Source organism: Oncorhynchus nerka, linkage group LG12 (genome assembly GCF_034236695.1).
Source record: "Oncorhynchus nerka isolate Pitt River linkage group LG12, Oner_Uvic_2.0, whole genome shotgun sequence".
NCBI lineage: Eukaryota > Metazoa > Chordata > Actinopteri > Salmoniformes > Salmonidae > Oncorhynchus > Oncorhynchus nerka.
In genome coordinates this window covers 89,370,816-89,391,195 of record NC_088407.1, presented here as the reverse complement: position 1 = coordinate 89,391,195, position 20,380 = coordinate 89,370,816, and the positions used below count along the sequence as shown (strand labels likewise).

At 52.9% G+C, this 20,380-nt stretch overlaps 1 protein-coding gene across 1 annotated transcript in view; it reads left to right on the top strand.

Annotated features, from left to right (window-relative positions):
* numb (NUMB endocytic adaptor protein) overlaps positions 1-20,380 on the top strand; it is a 94,952-nt gene that overhangs the window by 24,000 nt on the left and 50,572 nt on the right. The window contains exon 2 of the mRNA XM_065025951.1: positions 4,444-4,579. Coding sequence (XP_064882023.1) covers positions 4,454-4,579 — 126 coding nt within the window. The 5' untranslated portion in view covers positions 4,444-4,453. The remainder of the gene's footprint in view (positions 1-4,443; positions 4,580-20,380) is intronic.

Here is a 20,380-nt window from a genome sequence, read left to right as displayed (position 1 = left end):
ATGAGGGGTGGCCAGTCCTCTTCTGGCTGTGCCGGGTGGAGATTATAAACCTAGAGAGGAACCAGGCTATGAGGGGTGGCCAGTCCTAGAGATTATAACAGAACATATATAGATTGTAAACCGGTTCCTCTGGTAACACTAGTCTACTAAATAAATATAACATATTTTTTTGCAGCCTATATTCGATTCTGGCATCCCTCTCTATTTCTCATAACTTAAATGTGCCACAGAGAGGAATATGTATCTTGTATAGAACACACAACAAAAGCCAAATGGCTAAATCATTACTGGTTTTGTTTGCAGAGGAAACGTGGACTGTTCCGGCGTCTTCAAAGCCTCCAGGGTTAAATATTTGTTCGTGTTTCATATGTTTTGGGGGCGTCACGGCGATGATGACTGCCGCGGAAACACTGGTTCTCTGCAACTTGACTGACTTCCTTCCCCACCGTAGAACACGCCCACAGGGTGGTTAGAGCTGTTGGTGTAATGCTTCCTGTCTTTTATCTAGCTTCCTGTCTTTCTCATCTCTTCTCTCGTGGCATCTCCCTCTCCCTTCTCGTGCCCTTTTCTCCCTCTCCCTTCTCGTGCCCTCTTTCTCCCTCTCCCTTCTCGTGCCCTCTTTCCCCCTCTCCCTTCTCGCGCACTCTTTCCCCTTCTCTTCTCCCCTCTCCTTCTCGTGCCCTTTTCTCTTCTCGTGCCCTTTTCTCCCTCTCCCTTCTCGTGCCCTTTTCTCCCTCTCCCTTCTCGTGCCCTCTTTCTCCCTCTCCCTTCCCCACTCCCTTCTCGCCCTCTTTCCCCACTCCCTCTCCCTTTCCCCCTCCCTTCTCGCGCCCTCTTTCCCCCTTCCCTCTCGTGCCCTCCCCCTTTCCCCCTTTCCCCCTCCCCTTCTCGTGCCCTTTTCTCCCTCCCCTCCCTTCTCGTGCCCTCTTTCTCCCTCTCCCTTCTCGTGCCCTCTTTCTCCCTCTCCCTTCTCTTGCCCTCTTTCCCCCCCTCTCCCCTTCTCGTGCCCTCTTTCCCCCACTCCCTTCTCGCGCCCTCTTTCCCCCCCTTCTCGTGCCCTCTTTCCCCTTCTCCCTTCTCGCCCTCTTTCCCTCTTTCCCCCTCTCCCTTCTCCTTCTCGTGCCCTCTTTCCCCCTCTCCCTTCTCGCCCTCCCCCTCTTCTCTTCCCCCTCTCCCTTCTCGCGCCCTTTCTTTTCCCCCCTCTCCCTTCTCTCGCTTTCCCCTCTTTCCCCCTCCCCTCCCTTCTCGTGCCCTCTTTCCCCTCTCTCCCCTTCTTCGTGCCCCCTCTTTCCCCCTCTCCCCCTTCTCGTGCCCTCTTTCTCCCTCTCCCCTTCCCCCTCTTGCCCCTCTTTTCCCCTTCTTCGTGCCCTCTTTCCCCCTTCTCCTTCTCGTGCCCTCTTTCCCCCCCTCTCCCTTCTCTTGCCCTCTTTCCCCCTTCTCGTGCCCTCTTTCCCCCTCCCTCTCCTTCTTTCCCCCTCTCCCTTCTCGTGCCCTCTTTCCCCCTCTCCTTCTCCCCTCTTTCTCTCCCTTCTCGTGCCCTCTTTCCCCCTCCCTCCCCTCTTTCCCCCTCTCCCCTTCTCGTGCCCTCTTTCCCCCTCTCCCTTCTCGTCTTTCCCCCTCTTTCCCCCTCTTTCCCCCTTCTCGTGCCCTCTTTCCCCCTCTCCCCCCTTCTCGTGCCCTCTTTCCCCCTCTCCCTTCTCCCCTTCTCCCCTCCCTTCTCGCCCTCTTTCCCCCTCTCCCTTCTCGTGCCCTTTTCTCCCTCTCCCTTTTTCCCCTCTCCCTTCTCGTGCCCTTTTCTCCCTCTCCTTCTCGTGCCCTTTTCTCCCTCTCCTTCTCGTGCCCTTTTCTCCCTCTCCCCTTTTCTCCCCTTTCTCCCTCTTTCCCTCCTCTGCCCCTCTTTCCCCCTCTCCCTTCTCGTGCCCTCTTTCCCCCTCTCCCTTCTCGTGCCCTCTTTCCCCTCTCCCCTTCCCCCGTGCCCTCTTTCCCCCCTCTCCCTTCTCGCCCCTTTCTCCCCCCCCTCTCCCCTCTTTCTCCTCTCCCTGTGCCCTCTTTCCCCGTGCCCTCTTTCCCCTCTCCCTGCTCGTGCCCTCTTTCCCCCTCTCCCCTTCTTTCTCCTCTCCCTTCTCGTGCCCTCTTTCCCCTCCCTTCCCCCTCTCCCCTCGCGCCCTCTTCTCCCCTCTCTCCCTTCCCCTCTCCCTTCTCGCCCTTTCTTTTCCCCCTCCCCTTCTCGCGCCCTCTTTCCCCCTCTCCCCTTCTTCGCCCTCTTTCTCCCCTCTCCCTTCCTCTCCCTTCGTGCCCTCTTTCCCCCTCTCCCTTCTCGTGCCCTCTTTCCCCCTCTCCCTTCTCGTGCCCTCTTTCCCCCTCTCCCTTCTCGTGCCCTCTTTCCCCCTCTCCCTTCTCGTGCCCTCTTTCCCCCTCTCCCTTCTCGTGCCCTCTTTCCCCCTCCCCCTCTCTTTCCCCCTTCCCTTCTCGTGCCCCTCTTCCCCCTCTCCCTTCTCGTGCCCTCTTTCCCCCTCTCCCTTCTCGTGCCCTCTTTCCCCCTCTCCCTTCTCCCCCTCTCCCTTCTCGTGCCCTCTTTCCCCCTCTCCCTTCTCGCCCTCTTTTCCCCCTCTCCCTTCTCGCGCCCTCTTTTCCCCTTCTCGCGCCCTCTTTCCCCCTCTCCCTTCTCGTGCCCTTTCTTTCCCCTCTCGCCCTCTTCTCCCCCTCTCCTTCTCGTGTGCCCTCTTTCCCCCTCTCCCTTCTTCGTGCCCTCTTTCCCCCTCTCCCTTCTTCGTGCCCTCTTTCCCCTTCTCTCCCCCCTCTCCCTTCTCGTGCCCTCTCTTTCCCCTTCTCCTTTCCCCCTCTCCCTTCTCGCCCTTTCCCCCTCCCCTGCCCTCTTTCCCCCTCTCCTTCTCGTGCTCTTTCCCCCTCTCCCTTCTCCCCTCTTTCCCCTCTCTTCCCCCTCTTTCTCCCCTCTCCTTTTCTTCGTGCCCTCTTTCCCCCTCTCCCTGCTCGTGCCTTCTTTCTCCCTCTCCCTGCTCGTGCCCTCTTTCTCCCTCTCCCTGCTCGTGCCCTCTTTCTCCCTCTCCCTTCTCGTGCCCTCTTTCTCCTCTCCCTTCTCGTGCCCTCTTTCTCCTCTCCCTTCTCGTGCCCTCTTTCCCCTTCTCGCGCCCTTTTCTCCCTCTCCCTTCTCGTGCCCTTTTCCCCCTCTCCCTTCTCGTGCCCTCTTTCTCCCTCTCCCTTCTCTTGCCCTCTTTCTCCCTCTCCCTTCTCGTGCCCTCTTTCCCCCTCTCCCTGCCCTCTTTCCCCTCTCCCTCTTTCTCCTTTCCCCTCTCTCCCTTCTCCCCTCTTTCCCCCTCTCCCTTCTCGTGCCCTCTTTCCCCTCTCCCTGCTCGTGCCCTCTTTTCCCCCTCTCCCTTCCCTCGTGCCCTCTTTCTCCTCTCCCTTCTCCCTTCTCCCTCTTTCTCCTCTCTCCCTTCCCTCGTGCCCTCTTTCCCCTTCTCGCGCCCTTTTCTCCCTCTCCTTCTCTTGCCCCCTCTTTCCCCCTCTCCCCCTCTCCCTTCTCGTCCCTCTTTCCCCCTCTCCCTTCTCGCCCCCTCTTTTCCCCTTCTTCTGCCCTCTCTTTTCCCTTCTCGTGCCCTCTTTCCCCCCCTCTCCCTTCCCCCTTCTCGTGCCCTCTTTCCCTTCCCCCTCCCCCCTCTCCCTTCTCGTGCCCTCTTTCCCCCTCTCCCTTCCCTCTCGTGCCCTCTTCCCCCCCCCTCTTTCCCCTTCTCCTGCTCGTGCCCTCTTTCCCCCTCTCCCTCTCCCTTTCTCTCCCTGTCTTTCCCCTCTTTCCCCCTCTCCCTTCTCTTTCTCCTCTCCCTTCTCGTGCCCTCTTTCCCCTCTCCCTTCTCGCGCCCTCTCTTTCCCCTTCTCCTTTCCCCCTTCTCGCGCCCTCTTTCCCCTCTTCCTTCTCGTGCCCTCTTTCCCCCTCTCCTTCTCGCCCTCTTTCCCCCTCTCCCTTCCCCCTCTTTCCCCCTTCTCGCCCTCTTTCCCCCTCCTTCTCCTTTTCCCCCCTCCTTCTTCCCCCTCTCCCCTTCCCGCGCCCCCTCTTTCCCCCTCTTTCCCCCTTCCCTTCTCGCCCTCTTTCCCCTCTCCTTCCCTTTCCCCCTCTCCCTTCTCGCCCTCTCTTTCCCCCTCTCCCCCTTCCTTCGCGCCCTCTTTCCCCCTCTCCCTTCCCCCTCTCCCTTCGCCCTCTTTCCCCCTCTCTCCCCCTCCCGCGCCCCCCTCTCTTTCCCCCCCCCTCTCTCCCTTCCTCCCTTCCCTCTCTTTCCCCCTCTTTCCCCCTTCCCCGCGCCCTCCCCCTTTCCCCCTCTCCTCCCTTCCCGCGCCCTCTTTCCCCCTCTCCCTTCCCGCGCCCTTTCCCCCTTTCCCCCTCTCCCTTCCCGCGCCCTCTTTCCCCCCCTCCATCTCTCTCTCTCTCAGGAGGTCCAGGATGAATAAGCTACGGCAGAGTTTCCGGCGGAAGAAAGACGTGTACGTTCCTGAGTCCAGCCGACCGCACCAGTGGCAGACGGACGAGGGGTCGGTCCGCAGGGGAAAGTGTAGCTTCGCAGTCAAGGTGACACACACACACACACACACAGACACACATACATACACACACACACACACACACACACACACACACAGACACACCAGACACACACACACACAGACACACCAGACACACACACCAACACACCCAACACACACAGAGTAGCAGTCAACAGCGCCTCTGCCCTAACAATCTGTAGCGAACACCCGCACACCTCCCTGAGAAAGACCTGTCAACACGCCGGTCTGTCATTAATCAGACATTGGAACCTGGTCTGCTGTTGTCTGGCTTACAGACATGATATTGTTGTTGTTTAAAAATAGATGTATTTTAAGGTATTTTATTGAATAGCAGACCAGGCATGGTCTCCACGGCTATGCCCCACACCCTGTGCATGCCAATACCACCGCAACAGCTATAGTATCAGTTCTGTGTCTGATAAGTAGTATGGAGCTGCGGCTTGGAGTATTGTTTCTTCGTCCTATGTTATGTTTTCTCAGTGTATTTGGTTGTTTTTGTTGTCCTGTTCAGAGAAATGAGTCATTGGAGTTGTTTAGGTTTACGTCCTAGCCTACATCCTGATATGAACACGTTCTGACCACTAGATGGTGCTGTTCCGGGTGTTAATGGGATACTTCACACAAATTACATTGGTTTCATTACTCTGTCAGCAGTCAATGGACAAGGTATGACAGCAATCCATGCATTGGTTTTATTGTCCACTGTTTCCATTGGTAACTTTTTATTATTTGTGGCACAAATCCAATGCATGTCATTGGTATCTTATATTAGCATTTTCACAATTCATGTCCAAATCAGCCTGAAGTATCTAACAATGGATCATATAACTCAATGGTGTGTGTGTGTAACAGGACTGGAGTGTGTGTAACAGGACTGGAGTGTGTGTAACAGGACTGGAGTGTGTGTAACAGGACTGGAGTGTGTGTAACAGGACTGGAGTGTGTGTAACAGGACTGGAGTGTGTGTAACAGGACTGGAGTGTGTGTAACAGGACTGGAGTGTGTGTAACAGGACTGGAGTGTGTGTAACAGGACTGGAGTGTGTGTAACAGGACTGGAGTGTGTGTGTGTGTGTAACAGGACTGGAGTGTGTGTAACAGGACTGGAGTGTGTGTGTGGAGTGTGTGTAACAGGACTGGAGTGTGTGTAACAGGACTGGAGTGTGTGTAACAGGACTGGAGTGTGTGTAACAGGACTGGAGTGTGTGTGTGTGTAACAGGACTGGAGTGTGTGTGTGTGTAACAGGACTGGAGTGTGTGTGTGTGTGTAACAGGACTGGAGTGTGTGTGTGTGTGTAACAGGACTGGAGTGTGTGTGTGTGTGTAACAGGACTGGAGTGTGTGTGTGTGTGTAACAGGACTGGAGTGTGTGTGTGTGTGTAACAGGACTGGAGTGTGTGTGTGTGTGTGTAACAGGACTGGAGTGTGTGTGTGTGTGTAACAGGACTGGAGTGTGTGTGTGTGTGTAACAGGACTGGAGTGTGTGTGTGTGTGTGTAACAGGACTGGAGTGTGTGTGTGTGTGTAACAGGACTGGAGTGTGTGTGTGTGTGTAACAGGACTGGAGTGTGTGTGTGTGTGTAACAGGACTGGAGTGTGTGTGTGTGTGTAACAGGACTGGAGTGTGTGTGTGTGTGTAACAGGACTGGAGTGTGTGTGTGTGTGTGTACAGGACTGGAGTGTGTGTGTGTGTGTAACAGGACTGGAGTGTGTGTGTGTGTGTAACAGGACTGGAGTGTGTGTGTGTGTGTAACAGGACTGGACTGGAACAGTGGAGTGTGTGTGTGTGTGTGTAACAGGACTGGAGTGTGTGTGTGTGTGTGTAACAGGACTGGAGTGTGTGTGTGTGTGTGTAACAGGACTGGAGTGTGTGTGTGTGTGTGTAAGTAACAGGACTGGAGTGTGTGTGTGTGTGTGTAAGTAACAGGACTGGAGTGTGTGTGTGTGTGTGTAACAGGACTGGAGTGAGTGTGTGTGTGTACAGGACTGGAGTGTGTGTGTGTGTGTGTAAGTAACAGGACTGGAGTGTGTGTGTGTGTGTAAGTAACAGGACTGGAGTGTGTGTGTGTGTGTAAGTAACAGGACTGGAGTGTGTGTGTGTGTGTAACAGGACTGGAGTGTGTGTGTGTGTGTGTAAGTAACAGGACTGGAGTGTGTGTGTGTATGTAACAGGACTGGAGTGTGTGTGTGTGTGTGTAACAGGACTGGAGTGTGTGTGTGTGTAACAGGACTGGAGTGTGTGTGTGTGTGTGTAACAGGACTGGAGTGTGTGTGTGTGTGTAACAGGACTGGAGTGTGTGTGTGTGTGTAACAGGACTGGAGTGTGTGTGTGTAACAGGACTGGAGTGTGTGTGTGTGTGTGTGTAACAGGACTGGAGTGTGTGTGTGTGTGTGTAACAGGACTGGAGTGTGTGTGTGTGTGTGTACAGGACTGGTGTGTGTGTGTGTAAGTAACAGGACTGGAGTGTGTGTGTGTGTGTGTAAGTAACAGGACTGGAGTGTGTGTGTGTAACAGGACTGGAGTGTGTGTGTGTAAGTAACAGGACTGGAGTGTGTGTGTGTGTAAGTAACAGGACTGGAGTGTGTGTGTGTGGACTGGAGTAACAGGACTGGAGTGTGTGTGTGTGTAAGTAACAGGACTGGAGTGTGTGTGTGTAAGTAACAGGACTGGAGTGTGTGTGTGTGTAACAGGACTGGAGTGTGTGTGTGTAAGTAACAGGACTGGAGTGTGTGTGTGTAAGTAACAGGACTGGAGTGTGTGTGTGTGTGGACTGGAGTGTGTGTGTAACAGGACTGGAGTGTGTGTGTGTGTACAGGACTGGAGTGTGTGTGTGTAAGTAACAGGACTGGAGTGTGTGTGTGTGTGTGTGTGTAAGTAACAGGACTGGAGTGTGTGTGTGTGTGTAACAGGACTGGAGTGTGTGTGTGTGTGTGTGTGTAAGTAACAGGACTGGAGTGTGTGTGTGTGTGTGTGTGTGTAAGTAGGACAGGACTGGAGTGTGTGTGTGTGTAAGTAACAGGACTGGAGTGTGTGTGTGTAACAGGACTGGAGTGTGTGTGTGTGTGTGTGTGTGTGTGTGTGTGTGTAACAGGACTGGAGTGTGTGTGTGTGTGTGTAAGTAACAGGACTGGAGTGTGTGTGTGTGTGTGTGTAAGTAACAGGACTGGAGTGTGTGTGTGTGTGTGTGTAAGTAACAGGACTGGAGTGTGTGTGTGTAAGTAACAGGACTGGAGTGTGTGTGTGTGTAAGTAACAGGACTGGAGTGTGTGTGTGTAGTAACAGGACTGGAGTGTGTGTGTGTAAGTAACAGGACTGGAGTGTGTGTGTGTAAGTAACAGGACTGGAGTGTGTGTGTGTAAGTAACAGGACTGGAGTGTGTGTGTGTAAGTAACAGGACTGGAGTGTGTGTGTGTGTGTAACAGGACTGGAGTGTGTGTGTGTGTGTGTAACAGGACTGGAGTGTGTGTGTGTGTGTGTAACAGGACTGGAGTGTGTGTGTGTGTGTGTGTGTGTAAGTAACAGGACTGGAGTGTGTGTGTGTGTAAGTAACAGGACTGGAGTGTGTGTGTGTAACAGGACTGGAGTGTGTGTGTGTGTGTGTGTAACAGGACTGGAGTGTGTGTGTGTGTGTGTAAGTAACAGGACTGGAGTGTGTGTGTGTGTAAGTAACAGGACTGGAGTGTGTGTGTGTGTGTGTAACAGGACTGGAGTGTGTGTGTGTGTGTACAGGACTGGAGTGTGTGTGTGTGTGTGTGTGTGTGTGTGTGTGTGTGTGTAACAGGACTGGAGTGTGTGTGTGTGTGTGTAAGTAACAGGACTGGAGTGTGTGTGTGTGTGTGTAAGTAACAGGACTGGAGTGTGTGTGTGTGTAACAGGACTGGAGTGTGTGTGTGTAACAGGACTGGAGTGTGTGTGTGTGTAAGTAACAGGACTGGAGTGTGTGTGTGTAAGTAACAGGACTGGAGTGTGTGTGTGTAAGTAACAGGACTGGAGTGTGTGTGTGTAAGTAACAGGACTGGAGTGTGTGTGTGTAAGTAACAGGACTGGAGTGTGTGTGTGTAAGTAACAGGACTGGAGTGTGTGTGTGTAAGTAACAGGACTGGAGTGTGTGTGTGTAAGTAACAGGACTGGAGTGTGTGTGTGTGTAAGTAACAGGACTGGAGTGTGTGTGTGTGTGTGTAACAGGACTGGAGTGTGTGTGTGTGTGTGTAACAGGACTGGAGTGTGTGTGTGTGTGTGTGTGTAACAGGACTGGAGTGTGTGTGTGTGTGTGTAACAGGACTGGAGTGTGTGTGTGTGTGTGTGTGTAACAGGACTGGAGTGTGTGTGTGTGTGTGTGTGTAACAGGACTGGAGTGTGTGTGTGTGTGTGTGTGTAACAGGACTGGAGTGTGTGTGTGTGTGTGTAACAGGACTGGAGTGTGTGTGTGTGTGTGGAGTGTGTGTGTGGACTGGAGTGGTGTGTGTGTGTGTGTGTGTAACAGGACTGGAGTGTGTGTGTGTGTGTGTGTGTAACAGGACTGGAGTGTGTGTGTGTGTGTGTAACAGGACTGGAGTGTGTGTGTGTGTGTGTAACAGGACTGGAGTGTGTGTGTGTGTGTGTAACAGGACTGGAGTGTGTGTGTGTGTGTGTAACAGGACTGGAGTGTGTGTGTGTGTGTGTAACAGGACTGGAGTGTGTGTGTGTGTGTGTGTGTAAGTAACAGGACTGGAGTGTGTGTGTGTGTGTAAGTAACAGGACTGGAGTGTGTGTGTGTGTAAGTAACAGGACTGGAGTGTGTGTGTAAGTAACAGGACTGGAGTGTGTGTGTGTGTGTAAGTAACAGGACTGGAGTGTGTGTGTGTGTGTGTAAGTAACAGGACTGGAGTGTGTGTGTGTGTGTAAGTAACAGGACTGGAGTGTGTGTGTGTGTGTAAGTAACAGGACTGGAGTGTGTGTGTGTGTGTAAGTAACAGGACTGGAGTGTGTGTGTGTGTGTAAGTAACAGGACTGGAGTGTGTGTGTGTGTGTAAGTAACAGGACTGGAGTGTGTGTGTGTGTGTAAGTAACAGGACTGGAGTGTGTGTGTGTGTGTGTAAGTAACAGGACTGGAGTGTGTGTGTGTGTGTGTAACAGGACTGGAGTGTGTGTGTGTGTGTGTGTAACAGGACTGGAGTGTGTGTGTGTGTGTGTAACAGGACTGGAGTGTGTGTGTGTGTGTGTAACAGGACTGGAGTGTGTGTGTGTGTGTGTGTAACAGGACTGGAGTGTGTGTGTGAGTAACAGGACTGGAGTGTGTGTGTGTGTGTGTAAGTAACAGGACTGGAGTGTGTGTGTGTGTGTGTGTGTGTGTAACAGGACTGGTGTGTGTGTGTAACAGGACTGGAGTGTGTGTGTGTAACAGGACTGGAGTGTGTGTGTGTAACAGGACTGGTGTGTGTGTGTGTGTAACAGGACTGGAGTGTGTGTGTGTGTGTAACAGGACTGGAGTGTGTGTGTGTGTGTAACAGGACTGGAGTGTGTGTGTGTGTGTAACAGGACTGGAGTGTGTGTGTGTGTAACAGGACTGGAGTGTGTGTGTGTAACTGGACTGGAGTGTGTGTGTGTGTGTGTAACTGGACTGGAGTGTGTGTGTGTGTGTGTGTAACAGGACTGGAGTGTGTGTGTAACAGGACTGGAGTGTGTGTGTGTGTGTGTGTAACAGGACTGGAGTGTGTGTGTGTGTGTGTGTAACAGGACTGGAGTGTGTGTGTGTAACAGGACTGGAGTGTGTGTGTGTAACAGGACTGGAGTGTGTGTGTGTGTGTAACAGGACTGGAGTGTGTGTGTGTGTGTAACAGGACTGGAGTGTGTGTGTGTGTGTAACAGGACTGGAGTGTGTGTGTGTAACAGGACTGGAGTGTGTGTGTGACTGGAGTGTGTGTGTGTGTGTGTAACTGGACTGGAGTGTGTGTGTGTGTGTGTAACTGGACTGGAGTGTGTGTGTGTGTGTGTGTAACAGGACTGGAGTGTGTGTGTAACAGGACTGGAGTGTGTGTGTAACAGGACTGGAGTGTGTGTGTGTGTGTGTGTGTGTAACAGGACTGGAGTGTGTGTGTGTGTGTGTGTGTGTGTGTGTGTAACAGGACTGGAGTGTGTGTGTAACAGGACTGGAGTGTGTGTGTAACAGGACGGTAGTTGACTGTAGTGTTTAACAGGACGGTAGTTGACTGTAGTGTTGAACAGGACGGTAGTTGACTGTAGTGTTGAACAGGACGGTAGTTGACTGTAGTGTTGAACAGGACGGTAGTTGACTGTAGTGTTGAACAGGACGGTAGTTGACTGTAGTGTTTAACAGGACGGTAGTTGACTGTAGTGTTTAACAGGACTGTAGTTGACTGTAGTGTTTAACAGGACGGTAGTTGACTGTAGTGTTGAACAGGACGGTAGTTGACTGTAGTGTTGAACAGGACGGTAGTTGACTGTAGTGTTGAACAGGACGGTAGTTGACTGTAGTGTTGAACAGGACGGTAGTTGACTGTAGTGTTGAACAGGACGGTAGTTGACTGTAGTGTTGAACAGGACGGTAGTTGACTGTAGTGTGTAACAGGACGGTAGTTGACTGTAGTGTGTAACAGGACGGTAGTTGACTGTAGTGTTTAACAGGACGGTAGTTGACTGTAGTGTTTAACAGGACGGTAGTTGACTGTAGTGTTTAACAGGACGGTAGTTGACTAGTGTTTAACAGGACGGTAGTTGACTGTAGTGTTTAACAGGACGGTAGTTGACTGTAGTGTTGAACAGGACGGTAGTTGACTGTTGTGTGTAACAGGACGGTAGTTGACTGTTGTGTTGAACAGGACGGTAGTTGACTGTAGTGTTGAACAGGACGGTAGTTGACTGTAGTGTTGAACAGGACGGTAGTTGACTGTAGTGTTGAACAGGACGGTAGTTGACTGTAGTGTTGAACAGGACGGTAGTTGACTGTAGTGTGTAACAGGACGGTAGTTGACTGTAGTGTGTAACAGGACGGTAGTTGACTGTAGTGTTTAACAGGACGGTAGTTGACTGTAGTGTTGAACAGGACGGTAGTTGACTGTAGTGTTTAACAGGACGGTAGTTGACTGTAGTGTTTAACAGGACGGTAGTTGACTGTAGTGTTTAACAGGACGGTAGTTGACTAGTGTTTAACAGGACGGTAGTTGACTAGTGTTTAACAGGACGGTAGTTGACTAGTGTTGAACAGGACGGTAGTTGACTGTAGTGTTTAACAGGACGGTAGTTGACTGTAGTGTTTAACAGGACGGTAGTTGACTGTAGTGTTTAACAGGACGGTAGTTGACTGTAGTGTTTAACAGGACGGTAGTTGACTGTAGTGTTTAACAGGACGGTAGTTGACTGTAGTGTTTAACAGGACGGTAGTTGACTGTAGTGTTTAACAGGACGGTAGTTGACTGTAGTGTTTAACAGGACTGTAGTTGACTGTAGTGTTGAACAGGACGGTAGTTGACTAGTGTTGAACAGGACGGTAGTTGACTAGTGTTTAACAGGACGGTAGTTGACTGTAGTGTTTAACAGGACGGTAGTTGACTGTAGTGTGTAACAGGACGGTAGTTGACTGTAGTGTGTAACAGGACGGTAGTTGACTGTAGTGTGTAACAGGACGGTAGTTGACTGTAGTGTGTAACAGGACGGTAGTTGACTGTAGTGTGTAACAGGACGGTAGTTGACTGTAGTGTGTAACAGGACGGTAGTTGACTGTAGTGTGTAACAGGACGGTAGTTGACTGTAGTGTGTAACAGGACGGTAGTTGACTGTAGTGTGTAACAGGACGGTAGTTGACTGTAGTGTGTAACAGGACGGTAGTTGACTGTAGTGTGTAACAGGAGTTGACTGTAGTTGACTGTAGTGTTAACAGGACGGTAGTTGACTGTAGTGTTTAACAGGACGGTAGTTGACTGTAGTGTTTAACAGGACGGTAGTTGACTGTAGTGTTTAACAGGACTGTAGTTGACTGTAGTGTTTAACAGGACGGTAGTTGACTGTAGTGTTGAACAGGACGGTAGTTGACTGTAGTGTTGAACAGGACGGTAGTTGACTGTAGTGTTGAACAGGACGGTAGTTGACTGTAGTGTTGAACAGGACGGTAGTTGACTGTAGTGTTGAACAGGACGGTAGTTGACTGTAGTGTTGAACAGGACGGTAGTTGACTGTAGTGTTTAACAGGACGGTAGTTGACTGTAGTGTTTAACAGGACTGTTAGCTTTCTGAAAACAGAACAAATGGAACTGAAATGGAACCTGGTAACGTGGGACCAACCCTTCCTCTGTCCTACACAGTACAGGGAGGGAGAACACCTCCTGTTGAACAGGACAGTTGACAGGTTGAGGAGAACACCTCCTGTTGACACAGTACAGACTGTAGTGTTGAGAACAGGACTGGTGTTGAGATCCTGTTTAACAGGACTACACAGTACAGGGAGGACTGTAGTGTTTAACACCTCCTCTACACAGTACAGGGAGGGAGAACACCTCCTCTACACAGTACAGGGAGGGAGAACACCTCTACACAGTACAGGGAGGGAGAACACCTCCTACACAGTACAGGGAGGGAGAACACCTCCTCTACACAGTACAGGGAGGGAGAACACCTCCTCTACACAGTACAGGGAGGGAGAACACCTCCTCTACACAGTACAGGGAGGGAGAACACCTCCTCTACGCAGTACAGGGAGGGAGAACACCTCCTCTACGCAGTACAGGGAGGGAGAACACCTCCTCTACGCAGTACAGGGAGGGAGAACACCTCCTCTACGCAGTACAGGGAGGGAGAACACCTCCTCTACGCAGTACAGGGAGGGAGAACACCTCCTCTACGCAGTACAGGGAGGGAGAACACCTCCTCTACGCAGCACAGGGAGGAGAACACCTCCTCACGCAGTACAGGGAGGGAGAACACCTCCTCTACGCAGTACAGGGAGGGAGAACACCTCCTCTACGCAGTACAGGGAGGGAGAACACCTCCTCTACGCAGTACAGGGAGGAGAACACCTCCTCTACGCAGTACAGGGAGGAGAACACCTCCTCTACGCAGTACAGGGAGGGAGAACACCTCCTCTACGCAGTACAGGGAGGGAGAACACCTCCTCTACGCAGTACAGGGAGGGAGAACACCTCCTCTACGCAGTACAGGGAGGGAGAACACCTCCTCTAGTCCTCTACAGGGAGGAGAACACCTCCTCTACGCAGTACAGGGAGGGAGAACACCTCCTCTACGCAGTACAGGGAGGGAGAACACCTCCTCTACGCAGTACAGGGAGGGAGAACACCTCCTCTACGCAGTACAGGGAGGGAGAACACCTCCTCTACGCAGTACAGGGAGGGAGAACACCTCCTCTACGCAGTACAGGGAGGGAGAACACCTCCTCTACGCAGTACAGGGAGGGAGAACACCTCCTCTACGCAGTACAGGGAGGGAGAACACCTCCTCTACGCAGTACAGGGAGGGAGAACACCTCCTCTACGCAGTACAGGGAGGGAGAACACCTCCTCTACGCAGCACAGGGAGGGAGAACACCTCCTCTACGCAGCACAGGGAGGGAGAACACCTCTCTACGCAGCACAGGGCCCAAATCGTGATTTTATTTATTTAGCCCCCAAGTTTTCTTGGTTTTATTTTGTATTGTTTTACATAAGACTAAAAACACCAGCAAATCAGCACCAAGTGATTTTGTATTTCTAAATGATTTCCACTCATTATCGAGATATACACTGAGTGTACAAAACATTAGGAACATCTGCTCTTTCCATGACAGACTGACCAGGTGAATCCAGGTGAAAGATATGATCCCTTATTGATGTAAATCCACTTCAATCAGTGTAGATGAAGGGGAGGAGACATGTAGATGAAGGGGAGGAGACATGTAGATGAAGGGGAGGAGACATGTAGATGAAGGGGAGGAGACATGTAGATGAAGGGGAGGAGACATGTAGATGAAGGGGAGGAGACATGTAGATGAAGGGGAGGAGACAGGTGGTTAAAGAAGGATTTTTAAGCCTTGAGACAAATAGAGACATGGTTTGTGTTCGTGTGTCATTGAGGGTGAATGGACAAGACAAAATATTTCATTGTCTTTTGAACGGGGTTTAATAGTTTTTTATTTATTTTACCTTTATTTAACTGGGCAAGTCAGTTAAGAACAAATTCTTATTTTCAATGACGGCCTAGGAACAGTGGGTTAAACTGCCTGTTCAGGGGCAGAACGACAGATTTTGTACCTTGTCAGCTCGGGGGTTTGAACTTGCAACCTTCCGGTTACTAGTCCAACGCTCTAACCACTAGGCTACCCTGCCGCCCCGGTAGGTGTAGGTGCCAGGCCGCACCGGTTTGTGTCAAGAACTGCAACGCTGCTGGGGTTTTCACACTCAACAGTTTCCTGTGTGTATCAAGAATGGTCCACCACCCAAAGGACATCCAGCCAACTGGACACAACTGTGGGAAGCCTTGGACTCGACATGGACCAGAATCCCTGTGGAACGCTTTAGACACCTCGTAGAGTCAACATGGACCAGCATCCCTGTGGAACGCTTTAGACACCTTGTAGAGTCCGTTCCCAGACTAATTGAGGCTGTTCTGAGGGCCAAACGGGGGGGGGCAATTCAGTAGCCGAGTTGTGAGTCATAGCCTAGTGGGACAGACTGACAGGGTGGGGGGTGTAGGTGGCTGGTGGTTGGGCGGGGGTCACAGGCTGTGTGTGAGGGAGAGTTCACTAAGGGTTGGGAAGGGTAAGGACTTCCTGTGTGGAGCCGGTCGTCACTAGTTACCATAGCCACAAAATCTTAAACCCCGCCTATTTCTACAATTTATCTTCTTAAAATCAGATGTTAACCCTGACTTTAACTACACTGGTAACCCTCTGCCTGACCCTGACCACACTGGGAACCTTCTGCCACTGGGAACCTTCTGCCTGACCCTGACCACACTGGGAACCTTCTGCCTAACCCTGACCACACTGGGAACCTTCTGCCTGACCCTGACCACACTGGGAACCTTCTGCCACTGGGAACCTTCTGCCTGACCCTGACCACACTGGGAACCTTCTGCCTAACCCTGACCACACTGGGAACCTTCTGCCTAACCCTGACCACACTGGGAACCTTCTGCCACTGGGAACCTTCTGCCTGACCCTGACCACACTGGGAACCTTCTGCCTAACCCTGACCACACTGGTAACCTTCTGCCTGACCACACTGGTAACCTTCTGCCTGACCACACTGGTAACCTTCTGCCTGACCACACTGGTAACCTTCTGCCTGACCACACTGGGAACCTTCTGCCTGACCCTGACCACACTGGGAACCTTCTGCCTGACCACACTGGGAACCTTCTGCCTAACCCTGACTACACTGGGAACCTTCTGCCTGACCGCACTGGGAACCTTCTGCCTGACCGCACTGGGAACCTTCTGCCTGACCGCACTGGGAACCTTCTGCCTGACCACACTGGGAACCTTGTGCCTAACCCTGACCACACTGGTAACCTTCTGCCTAACCCTGACCACACTGGTAACCTTCTGCCTAACCCTGACCATACTGGGAACCTTCTGCCTAACCCTGACCATACTGGGAACCTTCTGCCTAACCCTGACCACACTGGTAACCTTCTGCCTAACCCTGACCATACTGGGAACCTTCTGCCTAACCCTGACCATACTGGGAACCTTCTGCCACTGGGAACCTTCTGCCTGACCCTGACTACACTGGTAACCTTCTGCCTGACCACACTGGTAACCTTCTGCCTGACCACACTGGGAACCTTCTGCCTAACCCTGACCACACTGGGAACCTTCTGCCTAACCCTGACCACACTGGGAACCTTCTGCCTAACCCTGACCACACTGGGAACCTTCTGCCTAACCCTGACCACACTGGGAACCTTCTGCCTAACCCTGACCACACTGGGAACCTTCTGCCTAACCCTGACCACACTGGGAACCTTCTGCCTAACCCTGACCACACTGGGAACCTTCTGCCTGACCCTGACCACACGGGAAACCTTCTGCCTGACCACACTGGGAACCTTCTGCCTAACCCTGACCACACTGGTAACCTTCTGCCTGACCCTGACTACACTGGTAACCTTCTGGGAACCTTCTGCCTAACCCTGACCACACTGGGAACCTTCTGCCTAACCCTGACCACACTGGTAACCTTCTGCCTAACCCTGACCACACTGGTAACCTTCTGCCTAACCCTGACCACACTGGGAACCTTCTGCCTAACCACACTGGGAACCTTCTGCCTGACCACACTGGGAACCTTCTGCCTGACCACACTGGGAACCTTCTGCCTGACCACACTGGGAACCTTCTGCCTGACCACACTGGGAACCTTCTGCCTGACCCTGACCACACTGGGAACCTTCTGCCTGACCACACTGGGAACCTTCTGCCTAACCCTGACCACACTGGGAACCTTCTGCCTGTCCCTGACCACACTGGTAACCTTCTGCCTGACCACACTGGGAACCTTCTGCCTAACCCTGACTACACTGGGAACCTTCTGCCTAACCCTGACCACACTGGGAACCTTCTGCCTAACCCTTACCACACTGGTAACCTTCTGCCTAACCCTAACCATACTGGGAACCTTCTGCCTAACCCTGACCACACTGGGAACCTTCTGCCTGACCCTGACCACACTGGTAACCTTCTGCCTAACCCTGACCATACTGGGAACCTTCTGCCTGACCCTGACCACACTGGGAATTTTCTGCCTGACCACACTGGGAACCTTCTGCCTAACCCTGACCACACTGGTAACCCTCTGCCTAACCCTGACCACACTGGTAACCTTCTGCCCTGACCACACTGGGATCCTTCTGCCTGACCACACTGGGAACCTTCTGCCTAACCCTGACTACACTGGTAACCTTCTGCCTAACCCTGACCATACTGGTAACCTTCTGCCTGACCACACTGGGAACCTTCTGCCTAACCCTGACCACACTGGGAACCTTCTGCCTGACCACACTGGGAACCTTCTGCCTAAACCTGACCACACTGGTAACCTTCTGCCTAACCCTGACCACACTGGGAACCTTCTGCCTAACCCTGACCACACTGGGAACCTTCTGCCTGACCCTGACCACACTGGGAACCTTCTGCCTGACCACACTGGGAACCTTCTGCCTAACCCTGACCACACTGGGAACCTTCTGCCTAACCCTGACCACAACCTTCTGCCTGACCCTGACCACACTGGGAACCTTCTGCCTGACCCTGACCACACTGGGAACCTTCTGCCTGACCCTGACCACACTGGGAACCTTCTGCCTGACCCTGACCACACTGGGAACCTTCTGCCTGACCCTGACCACACTGGGAACCTTCTGCCTGAACCCTGCCTGACCCTGACCACACTGGGAACCTTCTGCCTGACCCTGACCACACTGGGAACCTTCTGCCTGACCCTGACCACACTGGGAACCTTCTGCCTGACCCTGACCACACTGGGAACCTTCTGCCTGACCCTGACCACACTGGGAACCTTCTGCCTAACCCTGACCACACTGGGAACCTTCTGCCTAACCCTGACTACACTGGTAACCTTCTGCCTAACCCTGACCACACTGGGAACCTTCTGCCTAACCCTGACCATACTGGGAATTTTCTGCCTGACCACACTGGGAACCTTCTGCCTAACCCTGACCACACTGGTAACCCTCTGCCTAACCCTGACCACACTGGTAACCTTCTGCCCTGACCACACTGGGAACCTTCTGCCTGACCACACTGGGAACCTTCTGCCTAACCCTGACTACACTGGGAACCTTCTGCCTAACCCTGACCACACTGGGAACCTTCTGCCTAACCCTGACCACACTGGGAACCTTCTGCCCAACCCTGACCACACTGGGAACCTTCTGCCTAACCCTGACCACACTGGGAACCTTCTGCCTAACCCTGACCACACTGGGAACCTTCTGCCTAACCCTGACCACACTGGTAACCTTCTGCCTAACCCTGACCACACTGGTAACCTTCTGCCTAACCCTGACCACACTTGGAACCTTCTGCCTGACCACACTGGGAACCTTCTGCCTAACCCTGACCACACTGGGAACCTTCTGCCTAACCCTGACCACACTGGGAACCTTCTGCCTGACCCTGACCACACTGGAAACCTTCTGCCTGACCCTGACCACACTGGTAACCTTCTGCCACTGGGAACCTTCTGCCTGACCACACTGGGAACCTTCTGCCTGACTACACTGGGAACCTTCTGCCTGACTACACTGGGAACCTTCTGCCTAACCCTGACTACACTGGTAACCTTCTGCCTGACCCTGACCACACTGGGAACCTTCTGCCTGACCCTGACCACACTGGGAACCTTCTGCCTGACCCTGACCACACTGGGAACCTTCTGCCTGACCCTGACCACACTGGGAACCTTCTGCCTAACCCTGACCACACTGGGAACCTTCTGCCTAACCCTGACCACACTGGTAACCTTCTGCCTAACCCTGACCACACTGGGAACCCTCTGCCTAACCCTGACCACACTGGGAACCTTCTGCCTAACCCTGACTACACTGGGAACCCTCTGCCTAACCCTGACCACACTGGGAACCCTCTGCCTAACCCTGACCACACTGGGAACCTTCTGCCTAAACCTGACCACACTGGTAACCTTCTGCCTAACCCTGACCACACTGGGAACCTTCTGCCTGACCCTGACCACACTGGTAACCTTCTGCCTGACCACACTGGGAACCTTCTGCCTAACCCTGACCACACTGGGAACCTTCTGCCTAACCCTGACCACACTGGGAACCTTCTGCCTGACCCTGACCACACTGGGAACCTTCTGCCTGACCCTGACCACACTGGGAACCTTCTGCCTGACCCTGACCACACTGGGAACCTTCTGCCTGACCCTGACCACACTGGGAACCTTCTGCCTGACCCTGACCACACTGGGAACCTTCTGCCTGACCCTGACCACACTGGGAACCTTCTGCCTGACCCTGACCACACTGGGAACCTTCTGCCTGACCCTGACCACACTGGGAACCTTCTGCCTGACCCTGACCACACTGGGAACCTTCTGCCTAACCCTGACCACACTGGGAACATTCTGCCTGACCCTGACCACACTGGGAACCTTCTGCCTGACCCTGACCACACTGGGAACCTTCTGCCTGACCCTGACCACACTGGGAACCTTCTGCCTAACCCTGACCACACTGGGAACCTTCTGCCTAACCCTGACTACACTGGTAACCTTCTGCCTAACCCTGACCACACTGGGAACCTTCTGCCTAACCCTGACCATACTGGGAATTTTCTGCCTGACCACACTGGGAACCTTCTGCCTAACCCTGACCACACTGGTAACCCTCTGCCTAACCCTGACCACACTGGTAAACTTCTGCCCTGACCACACTGGGAACCTTCTGCCTGACCACACTGGGAACCTTCTGCCTAACCCTGACTACACTGGGAACCTTCTGCCTAACCCTGACCACACTGGGAACCTTCTGCCTAACCCTGACCACACTGGGAACCTTCTGCCCAACCCTGACCACACTGGGAACCTTCTGCCTAACCCTGACCACACTGGGAACCTTCTGCCTAACCCTGACCACACTGGGAACCTTCTGCATAACCCTGACCACACTGGTAACCTTCTGCCTAACCCTGACCACACTGGTAACCTTCTGCCTAACCCTGACCACACTGGGAACCTTCTGCCTAACCCTGACCACACTGGGAACCTTCTGCCTAACCCTGACCACACTGGGAACCTTCTGCCTGACCCTGACCACACTGGAAACCTTCTGCC